This window comes from Budorcas taxicolor, chromosome 23 (assembly GCF_023091745.1).
Source record: "Budorcas taxicolor isolate Tak-1 chromosome 23, Takin1.1, whole genome shotgun sequence".
Taxonomy (NCBI): domain Eukaryota; kingdom Metazoa; phylum Chordata; class Mammalia; order Artiodactyla; family Bovidae; genus Budorcas; species Budorcas taxicolor.
In genome coordinates this window covers 5156464-5179216 of record NC_068932.1, presented here as the reverse complement: position 1 = coordinate 5179216, position 22753 = coordinate 5156464, and the positions used below count along the sequence as shown (strand labels likewise).

The 22753-nt window shown below is 42.1% G+C and overlaps 1 protein-coding gene across 1 annotated transcript in view; it reads right to left on the bottom strand.

Moving 5' to 3' along the window:
• The window catches only part of PCDH15 (protocadherin related 15), an 898514-nt gene that overhangs the window by 483030 nt on the left and 392731 nt on the right, over positions 1-22753 (bottom strand). The window contains exon 8 of the mRNA XM_052660663.1: positions 1820-1990. Coding sequence (XP_052516623.1) covers positions 1820-1990 — 171 coding nt within the window. The remainder of the gene's footprint in view (positions 1-1819; positions 1991-22753) is intronic.

Here is a 22753-nt window from a genome sequence, read left to right as displayed (position 1 = left end):
TATGCAAACCAACTAGACCAGTAATCATTTATTCCCGCAAACACAAAAGTGATTTTCAACCATTTAAGAGCTATTGCTAGTAAAGCAAGTGGGTAAAATATTGGATAAAGTAATTGGTAAAATATTCGGTAAGAACTCTTGAAAGTGACTGGAATGCAATCTAATTTACATTTAGAAGTAATCTGTGTTCTATTCTTTAAAAAAAAAGAAAAAAAATGTTCAAATACAGAGAGGATCCTCCAAACTACATTTCTTAAATGTCAGAAATAAAATCAAATATCTTGCAACAAATTCTGACATCACTAGCCATATTACTAACCCAGAAGCCTAAATGCTTTTCATAGGAACAGCAAAAACTAATCCAATAGTTGACTCCTAGGAATTTGACTCGGAGAAGGCGATGCACCCCACTCCAGTACTCTTGCCTGGAAAATACCATGGACGAAGGAGCCTGGTAGGCTGCAGTCCATGGAGTTGCTCAGAGTCGGACACGACAGAGCGGGTTTCACTTTCACTTTTCACTTTCATGCATTGGAGAAGGAAATGGCAACGCACTCCAGTGTTCTTGCCTGGAGAATCCCAAGGACGGGGGAGCCTGGCGGGCTGCCATCTATCGGGTCGCACAGAGTCAGACACGACTGAAGTGACTTAGCGGCGGCGGCAGCAGCAGCAGCAGCAAGAAACTGACTGCTCTAAAAGAGTTTTTTCTTTCTTTCTTTCTTTTTTTTTTTTTTACATTTAAGGAAGAAACTGATATTTTAGCCTAAGCAGGATATCTATTGGGCTTACCAGGTGGCACAGTGGTAAAAAATCTGCTTGCCAAGACAGGAGACACAAGAGACAAAGGTTCAATCCCTGAGTTGGGAAGATCCTATGGAGTAGGAAATGGCAACCCACTTCAGTATTCCTGACTAGAGAATCCTATGGACAGAGGAGCCTGGCCAGGCTACAGTTCGTGGGGTCACAAAGAGTGAGACATGACTGAGCACACACGTGTACATGCACAGAATATCTATTAGCCTTATAACTTTTATTCTTAGATATGTATATTTATCACCCAGGCAGGTCTATGGTGTGAATTTTAGGCTGACACCAATGTATGGATTTATTTGAATTTTTTTTTAAATGAAGAATTGAATATAGAAAATATGTACACGACTTAATTTTTGTTTCTTTAAAATACATCTTTAATGAATAAATGTTTATATTCAGGATTCATTAGCTCCCCCTCCAAATAGCCAAGCATAATCTCCAATAATATATCAAGATTCTAAAAGACAAAAGGGCATCCTGTTAATATATGTATCCTCTGACTTAGGGCTGAATGTTGACAAGTGAATTTAGGAAAATGCTGGGGTTATTTCTTGGAGTTTCCAAGTATATGATGTCAACTGATCTTCGTTATGCTTTATACATGGGGAAAAAAAAAAAATCAGAGTCAAATAGGCTGCTGCTTCAGGTTGTTGTTGTTCACTCACTCAATTGTGTCTATTTGTGACGCCATGGACCACTAGGCTTCCGTGTCCTTCCCTATTTCCTGAAGTTTGCACAAATTCATGTCCATTAAGTTGGTGATGCTATCTAATCATTTCATCGTCTGCTACGTTACTTCATGACATTCCTTCAATGATATAATTAGACAGTATGAATAACAATTTACCCATACTGTCTCAAAATCATTTTGGACATAAGCTATTTTCCAATATCCATTTAGAAAAGCATACTATTTTCACCACATATGTGTTCAAAATATTTGAACAGGATCTCATTGGGGGTCACAGAGGTGGAAGTGAAGAGGAAAAGATGAGAGTATGCTTACTGGAGTCCTCAGCTCAGGTATGGCAGCTTGATAGGTGAGTGGGCGACAGTCACGAGTGTTTGGCACGAGGACACATGGAAGAAACATTGGACCCAGGTCATCTCCATCCAGAACATCCACTGTGAGGGTGGTGGTGGTGGTTCGCCGTTCATTTAGGTTTTGTGCACGGTCCTGTGAGAGAGGGAGAAAAGAAAAAGAACATAAGATGGACTCAATGTTCCTTCCAGTTTGATTACACCGTAGACACATTTCTTCCTAACTGTAGGCATCTGACCTCCCTTTTCTTAGAGCATTTATTTTAAAAAACTTGCATTTGTAAATATTTTCTCTGCCCCTTTGAGATGTCAACTTTCTTCTAGCTCAAACTTTTACCAGTTTTATACCCAGGACTCTTTCTGCAGGATCTAAGAATTATCCCTTTGAAATGTAATAATCAAGAAAAATAGAGTTTCTATTAATATCTCCCAGTCCCTGTAGGAGGGTAGGAGCCTAACTTCCATGAAGGTTTTCTCCAAGTCGTGACACCATCTCCCATCATGAAGGTACATAACTGTTTACTTTTCCTTTGAGAAGACAGTTAACAAACAAGTTAACAATCAAGATGACTCTCGATTCCTTCATTCCTGTCCCCACCCCAGTATTTTATTTTATTTATGATGCTTCAAGAAATTTAAGTTTATGAAATAAATGTTGCTCATTTTAAAACAGTAGGGGTCGGGTGGGGGGGTGGGGTGGGAAGAAGAAGAAGAAAAATTAAATGAAGAGGTGAATAAAAGGAAGGAAAGAAGACCTACCAGATCTGCTATACTCTCTTTGGAAAAATGTATTTGTATGTTTCACATAAGATTGCCTGTCACAAATTATAATATTTTGAGAGCCTTCCTTCTCTCCATTTAGCCTTCTGGCATCACTAAAATAACTTGTTTCCAAGTTTATAAATGACAATTGTTTCATTTCTTCATTCTTTGAGATTCTAAAATCTACAATTTCTTTCTTTTTTTTTTCTTTTGAATTGAACAGATATATTTTTTCTTTTTTTCTTTTTTACCTTACAATATTGTATTGGTTATGCCATACATCGGTGTGTACACCTGTGGCAGATTCATATTGATGTATGGTAAAATCTACAGTTTCTGAGAAGAGTATCCTTGTATCAGTAATGGGAATTACATTTCCATTTTTTCTCTTTTCCACTAATCACAATATTGCCAGAGAACATGAATTTTATTTTATTGTCCGTTTTGTTTTTCCCATTTTTATGGGTTGCAAAGTGTTCTTTGGTAAGATCTAAGGAAGCAGAAGCTCTACTGATGCAATTTTGCAAGGGCAACCTTTCTGGAATGCAATAACTTTATGACTCTGAAACCAAGTAGGACCTTGTGGGGCCCTACCAGGTACAAATCCTGTTCGTGTTCCCCATTTCTTATTTGCAGGAAATAGATTTCATTCAGCTTCTTTGACCTTCCCTGAGTTCCAAAGGGAGATTCAAACAATTGCTAATTAGAAGAGTGAGGGAATGCAGAAATAAAGAAAGAGCAACCAAGAAATAATAGTGCAGTGATAAAGTGAAACCTGGTTCCTCCTCAAGTAATATATATAACAATATCTTTGAGTTCTTCTGCAGGAAACAAGGCCCCAACAGGTGGAGAATTGTAACTTCAGGTGAGCACAAGATTCCTAGAATACCATCCTGTTACCTCAACACCAATCAATCAGAAAGAAGACTGCACAGAGTGGACAATAACAAAGACTCTGATCCCCACCTCAAATGATTATCTGTGATAAGCTTCCTTTTCTCCCTTTAAAAACTTTCACGATAGAGCAGAATCTTTAGTATTGGTTCCTGGACACAATTCTGTCTTCTTCCAGCTTTCCTGACTCCTGAATAAAGCAACCTTTCTTTTCCTACCAACAACTGTCTTTTGAGCATTATCTTTCAACTGGCAAGCAGCAGAACATGAGTTTGGTAAAAACTCTTGTATTCTTTGATGTTTAATTTATCAAATTATTATTTACAAATTATTTTAAATTAGATTAAAGACATTAGAGATTGATCATACACAGAAAGAGGCCTTTTCAGAGTTTCCCTTAACTTATTAAGAGCAGAAACATTTGCAAGTGAAGCTGCCATAAAAATGTTCTCTGGGGGAGTTTTATAGCCATGAGAAAAGAAACAAAGAGAAGATAAACACTAGAATCTACATAAACAAACATCATCACAAGCTTTCTTTACCTCCTACTTATTCCCTAGAAACCTACTCATTCTTTAGCTGCTTAGGAAGCAACTTCATTTGCTTGCTTTCTTACACATATAACAATACTTTATTCTTTTCACTTGTTAATCTGTTTGGGGTTTTTTTTATATGTATATTTATGTCTGTGATGGGTCTTCCTTGCAGATAGGGGGCTTTCTCTAGTTGTGGAGAGTGGGAGCTCCTCTCTAGCTGCAGTGTGTGGCCTTCTCGCTGTGGTGGCTGCCCTAGTTGTGGAGCATGGGCTCTAGGGCTCTCAAGCTTCAGTCGTTGCTGCATGTGGTCTCAGTTGTTGTGGTTCCCAGGCTCTAGAGTACAGACTCAATTACTGTGGTGAGGTAGATGTCTAATAGTTTGGCCACCTGATGCGAAGAACTGACTCATTGGAAAAGACCCTGATGCTGGGAAAGATTGAAGGAAGGAGAAGGGCATAATAGAGGATGAGGTGGTTGGATGGCGTCATTGACTCAATGGACACGAGTCTGAGCAAGTTCCAGGAGTTGGTGATAGACAGGGAAGGCTGGTGTGCTGCCATCCATGGGGTCGAAAAGAGTCAAACATGACTGAGCCACTGAAATAACTGTCTGAAAATTGCAAGGCTGTCATTGTAGGGATAAGACTCCAGTTCTTTTAAAATTCCAACTCTTACTCTCATACAAACATCTCACTCCATTAACCTAAAGCTATACCCTTTGTTCCAATTTCCTGACTTTTAGAGGAATGTGTCCTTGGTCTGGCAGGTCATAAAACATCCAGACGCAAGACAAGACATTCAGTAACTGTTGACCAACTTGTCAAGACGGAAAACACAAGGTGAACCATTAACTTAGCTCATACATCTGGTCCCTATTTGGTCTTTAAAAGATGGCCTGCAGTCATGAGAAAGGGTCGTGGAATGATAACTCAATGTCTATGAAAACCCAAGGACAGGGGGATTAAAAAAAAAAAAAAGCCATAAAAATAACAGATTGGAAGTAGGGACTTTCAAACTAATTGGTCAGAAATTACATACATCAGGAACGTGAGCCAGTCAAAAATGAATAGATCAGTACTGGTAAAGATATAAACTGCTATAGTTTAGTTCAGTTCAGTCACTCAGTCATGTCTGACTCATTGCGACCCCATGGATTGCAGCATGCCAGGCTTCTCAGAGCTTGCTCAAACTCATGTCCATTGAGTCAGTGATGCCATCCAACCATCTCATCCTGTGTCACCCCTTTCTCTTCTTGCCTTCAATCTTTGCAAGGATCAAAGTCTTGTCTAATGAGTTAACCCTTCACATCAGGTAGCCAAAGTATTGGAGCTTCAGCTTCAGCATCAGTCCTTCCAATGAACATTCAGAGTTGATTTCCTTTAGACTGACTGGTTTGATCTCCTTGCAGTCAAAGGGACTCTCAAGTGTCCTCTTCAACAACCACAGTTCAAAAGCATCAATTCTTCGGTACTCAGCTTTCTTTATGGTCCAACTCTCACATTCATACATGACTATTGGGAAAGCCATAGCTTTGAATATATCGACCTTTGCTGGCAAAGTAATATCTTTGCTTTTTAATATGCTCTCTAGGTTTTGAGGTAGAAATTACTAGGCAGTCAGTATAGAACTCTGAGACCTCAGTCTTCTTTTCAGTAAACATCCTGGTCCATTGTCCTAAATTCCTGGAATATGTGTTTAGTCTGATAGATTATTAGCACTCAGATCCAGGAAAGGGCAGTAATAAAATTATATTCCATATGCTTGGAGGAAAAACAACTGGTGATCATTAATCTTAAGCCAATCAATTCAATTCAGTTCAGTCATGGCAAAGTAATATCTCTGCTTTTTAATATGCTGTCTAGGTTGGTCATAGCTTTTGTTCCAAGCAGCAAACATATTTTAATTTCATAGCTGCAGTGATTTTGGAGCCCAGGAAAGTTAAGTCTGTCACTGTTTCCATTGTTTCCCCATCTTGCCATGTTATGTTAAGTTTTAAGTCAACTTTTTCACTCTGCTCTTTCACTTTCATCAAGAGGCTCTTTAGCTCTTCTTCACTTTCTGCCATAAGGTGGTGTTATCTGTATATCTGAGGTTATTGATATTTCTCCCAGCAATCTTGATTCCAGCCTGTGCTTTATCCAACCTGGCATTTCACATGGTGTACTCTGCACACAAGCTAAATAAGCAAGGTGACAATATACATCCTTGACATACTCCTTTCCATATTTGTAACCAGTCTGTTGTTCCATGTCCAGTTCTAACTGTTACTTCTTGACCTGCAGATTTCTTGACCATACAGATTTCTCAGGAGACAGGTCTTAAATTCTTTAAGAATTTTCCACAGTTTATTTCAATCCACACAGTCAAAGTCTTTGATGTAGTCAATAAAGCAGAAGTAGCTGTTTTTCTGGAACTCTCTTGCTTTTTCAATGATCCAATCAGTTCAGTTCAATTCAGTTGCTCAGTCATGTCTGACTCTTTGCAACCCCATAGACTGCAGCTCTCCAAGCTTCCCTGTCTGTCACCAATTCCCAGAGTTTACTCAGACTCATGTCCATTGAGTGGTGATTCCATCCAACCATCTCATCCTCTGTCCTCCCCTTCTCCTGCCTTCAATCTTTTCCAACATCAGGATCTTTTCAAATGAGTCAGCTCTTCACATCCAGTGGCCAGAATATTGGAGTTTCAGCTTTAGCCTGAGTCCTTCCAATGAACATTCAGGACTGATTTCCTTTAGAATGGACTGGTTGGATCTTCTTGCAGTCCAATGGTCTCTCAAGAGTCTTTTCGAACACCACAGTTCAGAAGCATCAATTCATTGGCACTCAGCTTTCTTTATAGTCCAACTCTCACTTTCATATATGACTACTGGAAAAGCCATTAGATGATCCAATGGATTTTGGCAATTTGATCTCTGGTTCATAAGCCCATACATCTGGTCTATTGTAAAATGGCCAGAGGATATGAAAAAGGGTGGTGACTTAATCCAAGGATCAAGAGAGGGCATAAAGATGTTAAGTATCTTGATCTTTAAATTAATTGGTTAGAAATGCTGTGATTTAAGGAAGGATATAAAAACTGCTGTAAGTCCCACCTTGGGGGGAACTCTATTACCCCTCTCAGCATTATACTGAGAGCTTTGTACTTTCCTCTGCTTTAATAAATCCAATTTTCTTGCTACTGTGAATGTTGCCTGTTTATGGATTCCACTCTTCAGACAAGAACTCAGATTCCCATCTTAGTTTATCATGGCTTTTCTTCCAAGGAGCAAGTGACTTTTAATTTCATGGCTGCAGTCACCATCTGCAGTTATTTTGGAGCCAAAGAAAATAAAGTCTGTCACTATTTCCATTGTTCCCCCATCTATTTGCTATGAAGTGATGGGACCGTATGCCATATTTTTTTCTGAATGTTGAGTTTTAAGCCACTTTTTTGGGGTCATTTCACCTCTTGTCAGTGTCTGTACTGGGAGTTTTATACTTCTCTCTCCTTTAATATAAACTCTACTTGAGTGAGGGTTTGCATGTTCATGAAGTTCTCCATGAACAAGAACTTGGATTCTGTTTCAGTGGTGCACAGGGTTAGTTGCTCTGAACCATATGAGATCTTCCTGGACCAGGGATTGAATCTGTGCCCCCAGCACTGCAAGGCAGTTTTTTAACCACTGGACCACCAGGAAAGCCCTTGGGTTTTGTTTTATTTTGGTTTTGGTCAGTCTAATACAAAAGTCTCTGATAAGTAAATCTAAGAGGACAGAGAAAAACATTTTTCTTTCTCAAGAACAGAATAAACATATTGAGATTGTACTGATAATCATGATTGGTTAAATTTTTATTTACTTTTAAATATTTATTATTAACTTTTGGCCTCACTGCATGTCTTGTGGGATCTTAGTTCCCTAACTAGAGGTTGATCCCAGGCCCTTGGCAGTAAGGGAGCAGATTCCTAACCACTGGCTTGCCAGGGAATTCTCCTGATTTGTTAAATATATAAGTTTATAATTTTATATAATTTTTTAAGTGCTCCATTAACTGTTTTAAATTTTCCATGTCTGTTTATTATATCTAGTACAGCTGAACATATATTAGGGGTAACGAATGACATGTGAGATAATTTTGGTCTACAAATAAGAATTTTAAATTATACTTTAAATCTGTGAACTGAGTATAAATAGAAAAGTCTTAATTTAATTTCTTTTTTTTTTAGAAAACACATCAAACCTACTATTTTAAATTATGATTATAATATAGGGGAGTAGAATTTGCCACCCCCAAATATGTCTCTTTGGCATAAAGATTATTTTAGGCTGATTATTTTTAAGAAACTGAAGGCACAAAGGAAGCTTTGAAACCTGAGAAATAGTCAGCCTTTTGTAATGGATATTTACATATACAAGGGAAATCTTTTGTAAAGGGGTCCCCTTGGCTATATACCTGGAAGAGGGAGCTGATCTTATCACTAGCAACTCAAATTTGCATATCAACTTTTGTTGTTGTTTACTCACTCAGTTCTGTCTGATTCTTTTGCAACCCTATGGAATTAGGCCTCCAGGATCCATGAAAGTTTACAGGCAAGAATGGAGTGTGTTGCCATTTCCTTCTCTGGGGGATACACCCAGGGATCAAACCCATGTCTCCTGCAATGGTAGGCAGATTCTTTACCACTCTGCCACCTGACTTCCTTTAACTAAACTTCTACCCTCAATATCTTCTGTGTTTAGCTAAAGATGATACTTAAGGTAAGGGCTTCTACCATACTGGGTGTTAGGACCAAACAGGCGCCATGACAGGCTTCAGGGGCCAAAGTAGGCCTAAGTCTCCTTTACAGAGGGGCTGAGTTATTGCCAAGGAGGAGCTGAGATCATCTTCTACTGGCGCCAGGACTCGACCAATCAGTATACTCCCTGTAGCCTGGTTCAAGCCTATCAGGACGAGGATGAAAATCCCCTAAGAAAGCCCACACACACGAAAATCTAGCCAAGATGCTAAGGAACCCTTGCAACCAATCCGCCCCTGCCAACTCCCTGTCTTTGTCCTAAACCTATAAATACAGCTGTAATTCAGGGCTCAGGGCCCTTGCTCCACTCCACTGTGCTGGATGTGACTTGGGTCCTAGCTTGAGCTAGAAATAAAGCCCCTTTATGCTTTTGCATTGCCGTGAATGTCTTGTTTTCTCAGCTGTGGGGACTCGGACTGCGGGCATAACATTTGGGGGCTCGTCCGGGATCCCTTCAACTGGGAAGAACAACACTCTCCTGGCAGAAGGGGTTTCCTCACTAGGAGGAGAGATCTCTGAACACCGGTGTTAATTCTGGTAAAGTCCAGCGTAAGGCCGAGGCCAAGCATTGTGCTGGGGAGGCGGCTGGCTCTGTTTTCTGGTTCAGTCCAGTGTAAGGCCGAAGCCCAGCATCGTGCTGGGGAGGTGGCTGGCTCTGCAGACATCCTGCTGGTAAGATACTCTCAAGGGGGGAAAAGTGTTAGAAAGGGGACCCAGGAAGACCTAGTACTGTGTTTTTGGTCAATGTACATTTGTTGTCTGTTTGTTGCATCTGTGTGAGTGCCAGCACTGTCACTGCTCTTTGTGTGCTCATTTGGTCTCCTGTGTTTTTCTCTGTAATCATGGGACAAACAACTTCTACTCCTTTGTCTCTTATGACCGACCACTTCTCTGATTTTAAGTCTAGAGCACAGAATCTGTCATTGTTGGTGAAGAAAAGCAAGTTGGTGACTTTTTGTTCTGCCGAATGGCCTGCCTTTGATGTTGGCTGGCCACGAGAGGGAACCGTCCGCCTGCCCATTATTTGAGTGGTCAGAGAGAAAGTGCTCACTCCCAGCCCTTTTGGGCACCCAGATCAAACTCCCTGTGTTTTGGTCTGGCAGGATTTGGTGGAGAATCCGCCGGCCTGGCTGAAACCTTTTGTTCCTCAGCCCTTTATTTCCCCATCCCCTACTCCGTCAATTCCACAGGTACTGGTCGTGGAAACATCTAAAGAAAAAGAAGACAAAGAACGCGGTGGCCAGGTGAAACCAGTGTTCCAGGAATCCTCACTATATCCTAATCTTATTGACCTGGAGACCGATCTCTCCCCACCCTCTTATGCAGTCCCACTTTTACCCCCTCAGGTTCCTCAGATCTCTTCCGGAGGAGCACGATGGGATGCCAAGCCTTCAGCCCCAACCCGGGAAGGGGGCCGCGCCCAAGGAACTTGGGGAAAAACTAGGGGAATCGCCCATGTAGCAGATGAAGACAACCCAGAAGCCCCCTCCTCCACGGTCCAAGCGCTTCTGGTCTGGAACGGGGAATGAACGTACCAATACTGGCCCTTCTCCACTAGTGATCTTTATAATTGGAAAACCCAAACCCCTTCATTCTCAGAAAAACCCCAGGGCCTCATTGACCTTTTAGAGTCTATTCTTTTCACCTATAACCCCACTTGGGATGACTGTCAGCAGCTGTTACAGGTGCTTTTTACCACAGAGGAGTGCAAGCGGATCTTGTCAGAAGCACGGAAAAATGTTCCAGGGGTAGATGGGAGACCTACTACGCAGTCTAACTTGATTGATGAGGGGTTCCCCCGATGCAGCCCCGATGGGACTTCGATCATGCTGAAGGTAGGGAGCATCTCCGAGTGTACCACCAGACTCTCATGGCTGGTCTCCGAGTGGCCGCCAGGAGACCGACAAATTTGGCTAAGGTAAATCTGGTTAGACAAGAGCCGAATGAAAGCCGGCAGGCTTCCTCTAGAGATTAATGGAAGCTTTTAGGCATTATACCCCCATGGACCTGCAGGCCGATGAGTCATGCACGGTGGTTATGCTAGCATTTGTAAATCAGGCAGCCCCGGATATCAGAGAAAAAAATACAAAAAATAGAGAGGTTAGGAGAGCAATCCCTGCAAGACCTGGTGAAGGCAGCAGAGAGAGTTTTTAATCATAGAGAGACCCCAGAGGAAAGGGAAGAACGTGTTAGAAGGGAAGAGAGAGAGTTCAGGGCCGAAGAAAACTGCAGGAATCAGAAAGAATTAGCTCAGATATTCCTTGCAGGGGTGGAACAGGGAGCTAGTTCTCGGAGAGTAAGAGAAGTCAGGTTGAAAGATGAAGGAAAACCAGCCAGGCAGGGACTTAAAAAGGACCAATGCGCACATTGCAAAGAGCTGGGACACTGAAAGAGCAATTGCCCCAAAAGAAATCTAGGGGTAAGATCCACTAGGAAAGAAGCGCCCTCCCTGGGGGCCCACATTTTATATGCAGGAGAAGATAGTGATTAGGGAGGTCAGAGCCCGGCACCCCTCCCTGAGTCCTAGGTAACTATACACGTGGAGGGGAAACCGGTTGGCTTCATGGTGGACACGGGAACTCAGTATTCAGTCCTTAACCGGAAGGACAGACCGATGTCCAAAAAGACCAGCTGGATGCAAGGGGCCACTGGGACTAAACGATATGGATGGACTACTAAATGTCAAATGGACTTGGGGGCCCAGCGAGTGTCCCACTCCTTTCATACCAGAATGCCCAGCTCCCTTGTTAGGGAGAGATTTATTATCTAAAGTCAACGCTCAAATTCACTTTGAGCATGGAGGGATATCAGTTTTGGATGGGACCGGACATCCCATACAAGTTTTGTCCCTGGCACTGAGGGACGAATATAGACTGTACCAGCCAAAACCTCCCATGACTATTGACCCTAAAGTGCAACCTTGGGTCCAGAAATACCCTCTGGCTTGGGCAGAAACAGTGGGGGTAGGATTAGCCAAACAGAAACCCCCCATAATTGTTCAACTGAAAGCAGATGCCACCCCTATACGGGTGAAGCAATATCCCCTGAGTCTGGAAGCCCGGCGGGGAATTGCACCACATATACAGTGGCTCCTGGAGGCCAGAATTCTTAGAAGGTGCCAGTCTCCATGGAATACCCCCCTGTTACCCGTAAGAAAGCCTGGGGGAATGGACATTAGACCGGCCCAGAATCTTCGTGAAGTCAACAAATGGGTGAATGACATTCATCCCAGTGTCCCTAACCCATACACCCTCCTGAGCAGTTTGCCACCAGACTATGTCTGGTACACAATTTTAGACTTGAAAGATGCCTTTTTCAGCTTGCCTTTGGCCCCCCAGAACCAGGAAATCTTCACATTTGAATGGGCTGACGAGTACGGTCAAACTGTGGGGCAGCTGACCTGGACTCGCCTCCCACAGGGATTCAAAAACTTGCCGATGTTGTTCAATGAGGCTCTAGGCAAAGATCTCTGTGAGTATCGAACCAGCCACCCCGATGTCGTTCTGTTGCAGTATGTAGATGACCTAATGCTGGCCGCTACTACTAAGGAGGTATGCCTAAAGGCCACAGGCGATCTCCTCCAGACTTTGGGGACATTGGGGTACTGGGCAAGTGCGAAGAAGGCCCAAATTGCTAGACAGGAAGTCATTTATTTGGGATATAAAATAAAACAGGGACAAAGATGGTTGACTCAGGCTATGAAAGAGACTATTCTACGGATCCCTGAGCCAACGACTCCCCGCCATGTGAGAGAGTTTTTAGGGACTGTTGGGTACTGCAGGCTATGGATCATGGGGTTTGCTGAAAAGGCCTGGCCTCTATATGAAAGAAGCAGAGAAAATAAGAACTGGACTTAGACTGAATCAATGAGGCAGGCATTTCAGGAACTTAGACAGAGTACTAAGGAGCAGGACGGGCCCCTCCATGACTGTGTTGAAGTGTTAGCTGAGGTAACCACCATACGAAAAGACCTCAGTGGCTTGCCATTAGAAAACAGTGAGCTGGTATGGTTCATGGATGGGAGCAGTTATATGAAGGATGGACAGAGAAAAGCAGGGGCAGCCATAGTAGATGACACTGGGAGGATCATCTGGGCTGAGGCCTTGCCCCCTGGAACATCTGCCCAAAAAGCAGAACTGATAGCTATGATACAAGCACTAGAGGGGGCAAAAGGAAAAAGAGTCACTATTTGCACTGACAGCCGATATGCATTCGGCACTGTGCACATTCAAGGCCCCATATATAAAGAGCGGGGGCTCTTGACGGCGGGTGGAAAAGAGATTGAAAACGTACCTGAGATTCACAGACTCTTGACAGTGGTCCACTTGCCCCAGGCGGTATCCATAGTACATGTCCCGGGACACCAGAAAGGAGAGGATTGCCAAGGCCCGAGGCAACCGTGCTGCTGATGCAGCAGCCCGTGAGGCAGCTGCTGGAGGCCATGAAACCCATATACTGACTGTTTGATTGCCACCGCCAGGGATGGGAACACTCCCCCCAAGCCCCATATACTCCCCCTCTGATTTGCGCTGGGTGCAAGATAATAGTACCAGTCCTGTTGGCGAAAATGGATGGTATCGGGGCCAAGATGACAACCTGTTGCTTCCTGCTGACCTGGGCAGACATCTCTGTACCCATTTACATCAAACCACCCATTTGGGAGAGAAAAACACTTTGACACTCCTACAGACAGCGCAGCTGTGGTCTCCCCAACAGAAGAAAACCATACAGGATATAGTCCGCACCTGCAGAGCCTGTCAGATGATGAGACCAGGAAAAGGACAGCACACAGGTGTAAGATATCAGGGGGGAAAGGCCAGGACATCATTGGGAGATAGATTTTACAGAGGTAAGGCCAGGCAAGTATGGGTACCGTTACCTGCTAGTTTTGGTTGATATGTTTTCCGGGTGGGTAGAAGCTTTCCCCACTAAAAAGGAGACAGTGATAGTAGTAGCTAAGAAGCTCCTAGAAGAGATTATACCCAGGTTTGGGCTGCCGGCATTTATCGGCTCTGATAATGGACCTGCATTTGTGAGTAAAATTGTTCAGGGACTGGCCTCAGCCCTGGGGACCAAATGGAAGTTACATTGCGAACACAGTCCCCAGAGCTCAGGACAGGTAGAAAGAATGAATCAGACCCTAAAAGAAACTTTAACAAAACTGGCAATAGAGACTGGCGGGGACTGGGTGACCCTCCTTCCCTTCATGCTTTTTTGGGCACGAAACACCCCCTATAACCTGGGTCTGACTCCCTTTGAAATTGTATATGGAAGTCCATCCCCCGATTTGTCCAGCATTTGAGGGAAAGACCAAGCCACCTCTCTCACTACGTGCTTTCCAACAGGAGATGCTAGCTTTGAGTAAGGTGCATAAACATATCTGGTCATTGGTACTGGAAATTTATGAGGGCCAAAATGAAGGAATGATCCCGTCTCATAATATAGGCCCGGGAGATGGGGTTTGGGTTAGAAGACACCAGTCGAGGACCTTAGAACCAAGATGGAAGGGCCCTTATATTGTTCTTCTTACCACCCCTACTGCCCTCAAGGTAGACGGAATTGGACCCTGGGTACATTGCAACCACGTGCGACAGGCCACTCCAGAAGAACAAGAGAGGGTTCAAAGAAAATGGAAGTCAACACTGCATCCCTCCAATCCCTTAAAATTGAAGCTTGTCCGACAGCAGATCTTGGATGGATCACTCTCACTCTCCTGATGATGGCTGTTCTCCTCGACCCTGGAACTGCCAGCAGTGACCCACATCAACCTGTCAAGATCACCTGGAGACTTCAAAATGGGCTGACATGAGAGGTACTCAATACGACCACCGAGATACATCCTCTGAACACTTGGTGGCCTGACTTATACTTTAACCTCAAGGACTTAGTGGACACCCCTTGGTCAGCGTCTCTGACCCAATATAGAGGTTTTGGGGCATGTCCTGGTCATAAAAATAATGGGGAAACTTGTGGGGGTATACAACATTATTTCTGTACGTCATGGAGCTGTGTGACTTCAAATGATGGGGTAAGGAAATGGAAAACTAGCAACCGAGATTTAGTCAACTTCTCCTTCACTCAGCCTTTGCCAAGAGATGAAACCGAATTCTATGATCAGGAAGATGAGATACCTAAAAATGAGATTGCTCAGGTAAAATTAACGTTTAACCAGAAGTTGGCTACACAGGAAAAGTCTTGGGTGTCTGGATTATCTTGGGGCTTCCAGCTACAGGCCAAGTGGTTCAGTGTAAAACCCTGGGGGAATCCTGATTATGAGTCAGATCATAGAGCCTATCCAAACCCAAAGTGTGGGCCCCAATCAGATCGAGAATCCAGGCCCACAAAGGGTGTCTAAGGCAGATCCGACTCAGAGGGCTACAGTTCTGAGCCCTACGCCCTCCGTTTCCCGACCAGGAGACCAGCCTAATTTAGCAGAGGCCCTCGACCCCTTGTCCCCCACCTCCAACCTGGAAACGTCGGACCCGTTATGGGATCTAGCTAAAGCAGCCTTTAAAGCCCTAAACCATTCTAACCCCAGAGCAACTCAATCCTGCTGGCTCTGCTATACTCTTCACCCTCCCTTTTATGAAGCAATAGGCTTACATGTTTCTTACAACCTGTCCAACAGCTCAGATCCACCTCAGTGTCACTGGAGAAAACATAGGGTCGGTCTCACTATGAGAGAAGTTTGGGGAAGAGGACTTTGCTTAGGTAAAGGTCCACTTGAAAAGACTCCCTTGTGCGCCCTAACAGCCAGTCTCACAGAACTGGACCAAGTAAAATGGATTGTGCCCGAGGCAGGGGATGGTGGGTCTGCTCACATACCGGGCTGACTCCATGTCTATATGCATCGGTCTTTAATCTGAATAGAGAGTTTTGTGTATTAGTGACTGTAATGCCCCAAATCTTGTATCACCCTGAAAAAGCTATGTATGACTATTGGGCCAAGGAGACTACAGACCAGCTGGGGAAAAACAGAGTTAAGAGAGAGCCTATCACAACCATCATGCTAGCGACCATGTTTGGTCTCGGGATTGCCGGGGCAGGGACAAGAATAACATCCCTGACTATGCAAAATCAGGGATTCACTTCCCTACGAGCGGCAATAGATGAAGACATTACCCATATAGAACAGTCAATCAGCCACCTTGAAGAATCCCTAACTTCACTGTCAGAAGTGGTTTTGCAAAACAGAAGGGGCCTAGACTTGATCTTCCTACACCAAGGCGGATTATGTGCAGCATTGGGAGAAGAATGTTGCTTTTATGCAGACGTCTGGGGTGGTGAGAGAGTCCATGGCAAAAGTGAGAAAAAGATTAGCACAGCAGAAGAAAGAGCGGGAAGCCCAGCAGGGGTGGTTCGAGTCCTGGTTCCATCAATCTCCTTGGCTAACAACACTAATTTCTACCCTACTCGGACTGCTCATTATACTCTTACTCATTCTAACCTTTGACCCATGTATTTTAAATAAATTAATAACCTTTGTAAGGGAGCGAATCAGTACCGTTTAGGTAATGGTACTGAGGCAACAATATCAGGCAGTGTCTCAGAATGGAGAGGAAGATTCCTCTCACGGATAAAAAGACAGGGGGGAATGTTAGGACCAAACAGGCGCCATGACAGGCTTCAGGGGCCAAGGTAGGCCTAAGTCTCCTTTACAGAGGGGCTGAGTTATTGCCAAGGAGGAGATGAGATCATCTTCTACTGGCGCCAGGACTCGACCAATCAGTATACTCCCTGTAGCCTGGTTCAAGCCTATCAGGATGAGGATGAAAAACCCCTAAGAAAGCCCGCACACGCGGAAATCTAGCCAAGATGCTAAGGAACCCTTGCAACCAATAGGCACCTGCCAACTCCCTGTCTTTGTCCTAAACCTATAAATACAGCTGTAATTCAGGGCTTAGGGCCCTTGCTCCATTCCACTGTGCTGGATGTGACTTGGGTCCTAGCTTGAGCTAGAAATAAAGCCCCTCTTTGCTTTTGCATTGCCATGGATGTCTTGTTTTCTCAGCTGTGGGGACTCGGACTGTGGGCATAACACTGGGAAGTAGTTACCCTGTTTTCCTGAGTCTTCCCCATGTATACAAAAGGTATGTGTATGTGTTAGTTGCATCTGCCTCTTTGAGGCCCCATGGACTGAAAAGCCCCCCTCCTCTGTCCATGGAATTCTCTAGGCAAGAATACTGGAATGGGCAGCCATTCCCTTCTCCAAGGTATCTTCCTAACCCAGGGATTGAAACCAGGTCTTCTGCATTATAGATTCTTTACCATCCAGGCCACCGGGAAGTCATATATGTGATACAACTTTGTCTTTTTTCCATTAATCTGTTTTATGGCAATGTGATTATTAGACCAACCAAAGAACCTAGAAAGGTAGAATGGAAAAATTTCCCACCTCTACAACTGTGTAGAATGTAGTTTTCAAAAAAGATGGTGTCAATTAAAATTTAAGAAAGATATTTAATTAATACCATTTTATGTAATATTGGATGTGCCACATTCCAATGGTGATTTCCTTGGTTCTTACCTTTCTCAAGGGTAAGAATTCACTCTAGAGGCATGGTGTTGTTCAGTTGTTACGTCATGTCCATGTTTGCAATACATGTAATGTAACAGGCCAGGCTTTCCTGACCTTCACTATCTCTTGAGTTTTCTCAAATTCATGTCCACTGAGTCAGTGATCCTATCTTATCATCTTGTTGAAGGCAGTCAGTGTAGTACTCTGAGACCTTGTTTTCAATAAATATCTCCCTCCATTAACCTAAAGCTATACCCTTTGTTCCAAATTCCTGGAACATATCCTTGGTCTGATAAACTATTAGCACTCAGATCCCAGGGAGGGCAGTAATTAACTTCTGTTCCATATGCCTGAGGGAAAAACAACTGTTGATCATTAATCTTTTAGCCCATACATCAGGTCCATTGCAAAATGGCCAGGAGGTATGAAAAAGAGTGATGACTTAATCCGAGGATCAAGAGAAGACTTTAAGCTAAGCATTTTGACCTTTAAAATGATAGGTTAGAAATTATGTATTTTAAGGACAGGAGCCAATCAAAAATGTACAGATTAATACTGGCAAGGATATAACCGTTTTAAGTCCCACTTTGGGGGACTCTTTATCCCCTCTCAATGTCTATGCTGAGAGCTTTGTACATTCCTTCTCTTTAATAAATCGTATTCACTTGTCACTGTCAGTGTTCTTTCTTTACCGTGAAGTTCTTTCTTAGGCTCTGTTAACCAAACTTCTGATTCCCATTTCATCATCCTCCACCCTCTTTTCCTTTTGCCTTCATTCTTTCCAAGCATCAGGGCCTTTTCCAAGGAGTCAGCTCTTTGCGTCAGGTTGCCAAGTATTGGAGTTTCAGCATCAGTCTTTCCAATGAATGTTCAGAGTTAATTTCCTTTAGGAATGACTGGTTTTGAAACTGTTTACCTCAGTTTGGGACTTGAACCCATGAGCCAAGACTCAAACCTAACCAAAACCCAGTTTGGTACTCAAACTCCCGTGGCTTGGACTTCAACTCAGACAAAACCCACAGTCTTCCAACTGAGATCGCAGACCTGGTTTCAGGACCTAGTGAAGCTTAGGTTCTTGATGTTTCATCATGGAAATAGAAACAAAGGGATAGGTAAGAAGCGGATTTATTCAGAGAGAAGCACACTCCATAGACAGACTGTGGGCCATCACATGGGGTGAGTGCAGCTGCTTTGAGTTATGGCATAGTCAGTTTCTATGAGTCCGGTAATTTCATAGGCTAACGAGTGGGAAGATTATTCCAACCATTTGGGGGAAAGGGTAGAGAAAATTGGGCCACCACCCACATTTTGGTCTTTTGGTACCTTGACCTGTCATGGCTCCTCTGGAAATGTCATTTAGCTTGCTGATTGAAGATCAAGGTCTAGTTGAAGGTGACTTGTATGCCATTTTGGACCCATTTGATTCTAATAGATTTCTGGTTTGTCTTGGGGTATGAAATTCTTTCAAATGTTGTACCCTGTCCTGTTCCCTCCTGTTTCAGTTTCAACTCTTTGCAGTCCATGGGACTCTTGAGAGTTTTCTCCAGAACATTTCAAAAACATCAATGTTTCAGCACTCAGCCTCTTTTATGGTCCACCTTTTACATCCATACATAACTATGGAAAAACTATAGCTTTGATTAAATGGATCTTTGTCAGCAAAATGATGTCTCTGTTCTTAATACACTATCAAGATTTAGTATATCTGTCAAGGCAAGGAGCAAGCATCTTTCAATTTCATGGCTGCAGTCACAATTCCCAGTGATTTTGGAAACTGAGAAAATAAAATATGTCACTGCTTATACTATTTCCCCTTCTATTTGCCATGAAGTTATGGAACTGGATGCCATGATCTTACTTTTTTGAATGTTGAGTTTTAAGTCAGGTTTTTCACTCTCATCTTTCACTTTCAACAGACTCTTTAGTTCCTCTTCATTTTCTGCCATTAGAGTGGTATCATCTGCCTATCTGAGGTTTTTGATATTTTTCCTAGCAATCTTGATTCCAGCTTTTGATTCATCCAGCCTGGTATTTCACATAATGTACACTACTTGTAAGTTAAATGAGCAGGGTGACAATATACAGCCTTGATATACTGCTCCCAATTTTGAATCTGTCCATTTTTCCATGTCCAGTTATAACTGTTGCTTCTTGTCAGGAGGCTGGCAAGGTGGTCTGGTATTCCCATCTCTTTAAAAATTTTCTACAGTTTGTTGTAATCCACACAGTAAAAGGCTTTAGTGTAGTCGATGAAGAATAAGTAGATATTCTTCTGGAATTTCTTTGCTTTCTTTATGATCCGGTGAATGTTGGCAATTTGATCTCTGGTTCCTCTTCTTTTTCTAAATCCAGCTTGAACTTCTGGAAGTTCTCTGTTCAAGTTAGGTTGAAGCCTAGCTTGAAGCATTAGCCTGCTAGCTTGTGAAATGAGTGCAACTGTATGATAGTTTGAACATTCTTTGGCACTGTCCTTCTTTGGGATTGAAATGAAAACTGATCTTTTCCAGTCCTGTGGTCACTGGTGAGTTTCCCAAATTTGCTGGCATATTGGGTGCAGCACTTTCATAGCATCATCTCTTAGGATTTTAAATAGCTTAGCTGGAATTCCATTACCTCCACTAGCTTTATTCAGAAAAATATTTCATAAGGTCCACTTGACTTCATACTCCAGGATGTCTGGCTCTAGGTGAGTGACCACACCATTATGATTATCCTGGGCATTAGTACCTTTTTTGTACAGTTCTGTGTATTCTTGCATCTGTTTTTAATCTCTTCTGTTTTTGTTAGATCCTTGCCGTTTATGCCCTTTATTGTGTCTAAATTTTCATGAAATGTTCCCTTGGTATCTTCAATTTTCTTGAAGAGATCGCTAGTCTTTTCAATTTTATTGTTTTCCTCTATTCTTTGCATTTTTCATTGAAAAAGGCCTTCCATATCTCTCCTTGCTATTCTTCTGAACTCTGCATTCATATGGGTGTATCTTTCTTTTTCTCCTTTGCCTTTTGCTTCCCTTCTTTTCTCAACTTTTTGTAAGGCCCCCTCAGACAACTACCTTGCCTTCTTGAATTTCCTTTTCTTTGGGATAGTTTTGGTCACTACCTCTTGTACAATGTTATGAATCTGTGTCCATAGTTCTTCAGGTACTCTGTCTATCAGATCTAATCCTTTGAATCTATTTGTCACTTCCACTGTATAATCATAAGAGATTTGATTTATCTCATACTTGAATGGCCCAGTGGTTCCCCTACTTTCTTCAATTTAAGTCTGAATTTTACAATAAAGAGTTCATGATCTGAGCCACAGTCAGCTCCTGGTCTTATTTTTGCTGACTGTATAGAGCTTCTTCATCTTTGGCTGCAAAGAATGTAATCAGTCTGATTTTGGTATTAACCATCTGATGATGTCTATGTATAGAGTTGTCCCTTGTGTTTTTGGAAGAGGGTATTTGCTATGACCAGTGTGTTCTCTTGTCAAAACTATGTTAGCCTTTGACCTGCTTCATCCTGTACCCCAAGGCCAAATTTGCGTGTCATTCCAGGTACTGCTTGATTTCCTAGTTTTGAATTCCCCTATGATGAAAAGGACATCTTTTTCTAGTGTAAGCTCTAGAAATTCTGAGAGTTTGTCACAAACTGTTTGACTTCAGCTTCTTAGACATTAGTGGTTGGCACATAGACTTGGATTCTTCTGATGTTAAAAGGTTTGCCTTGGAAAGGAATTGAGACATTTCTGAAGTTTTTCAAGATAGCACACATATACTGCATTTCAGACTCTTCTGTATGTTTGTTACACAGATTTAAATGCAAGCCTTCTCCACTGATAAGTTTCTAGAGATTTAGAAACATCCTTGCCTTCTTGGTACAGATAGAAAGATACCCTTTACAATTGGAGTTTTTACTTCTAAATGAAAATTCTTCCATTAGTTTTTAGAGCTTCTTTTCTGCCTGCTGTGTTTTTTGTTTATTACTCAGCCCCAAATACTTCTTATGCTTGCTGAAATAAAGTTAATAATTTAGGAAATGAGAAAATTTCCTCCCCTTTAGTGTGTACTATACATATAACATATTCTTTCTAATCTCAGCAAGGATCACAACTCCTTAGGAGATAACCCTCCTTCTTAATCATGCAAGGAGTCATGAGGATCAATGGCCAATTACTCTTTGTACATGGAGGTTGTGTAAATTGTCTATAATACATCATTTAATATATAGCCCTTTGTCCCAGAAACTTATATGTAACTGCGCTTTGACCTCTGATGGGCAGAATAGCTCTTCATGCTCTCTGAGAGACTGTCCCTGGGTTATAATCTTCATTTTGGTAAATAAAATTTTCCATAACTTTCTTAGATTGACCGATTAATATTTTGTATACATGCTAAAGAGATACACTTTGGGCTGACACGTTTTGCTCCTTTTCACTACTACATGTGAAACACACTAAGAAAAACTACCAAAACTACAACTTGATTAATATATACACAGACATTTTCCAGAATTTGTCACCAATTAATACAATATAAATAGAGATATGAAAATAGGCCTTGTGCACATTCCTAACTTGCAAGTCTCTGGAAGGTGCTTTTAATCCATAATTTTCTTTTCACAGTTCAGAACCAAATTTGATCTTAAAATATTGCCTAAAACAAAGCCCGCGACAATTCTAATAAAAGCTAAAAAGAAAGAAATATTTTGCTCTTCTAGTAAAATGCTTGCTTTTTGTGACTCTTCTGAATAAAGGAAATAGCATTGTAAATTGGGGGTGGTATAAAGAAAGCATAATTGTTTCCATAAATATTTTATGTGATTTTATTAAGTTTATATTTTCATTCACTGCTATGTGTAAATCCAATACATATTAAAAACTACCCCCCTCAAATCCTTCCTTCTATTCTATTTTCCTTCCTTATTTTTTTCTATCATTTTAAAAATAAGATAATACTTTAAAAGTTTAAACATTTAAAAATATCACTAGTTAAGGAAACTGTGACTATATCTGGCAAGCAAAGATGCATCTCCTTTAAGAGTTAATGAAGTTTGACTGCCTAACTTGTATTTTCTCAGTGTGCATTATTTACATATCACTTATAAAGTTGCTAACATTCAACATTTAATTATATGAAACAGTTACCAGGTCCAAGCTCGATCTGCTCACTACACTACAGGCCAGTGAATCTGAGAGACGAGGAAGAGACTTTAATCAGAGAGCCAGCAGACTGAGAAGATGGCAGGCTAGTGCCTAAAAATAACCACCTTATTGGGGTCTGGATGCCAGGTTCTTTTATAGATTAGAGATGAGGGGAGGCGAGGAAGCAAAGTAAAAAGGACATTAATCTTTCAAAACATCTCCTAGAATGACTGTGGCACAGACCATGAACTCCTTATTGCCAAATTCAGACTTAAATTGAAGAAAGTAGG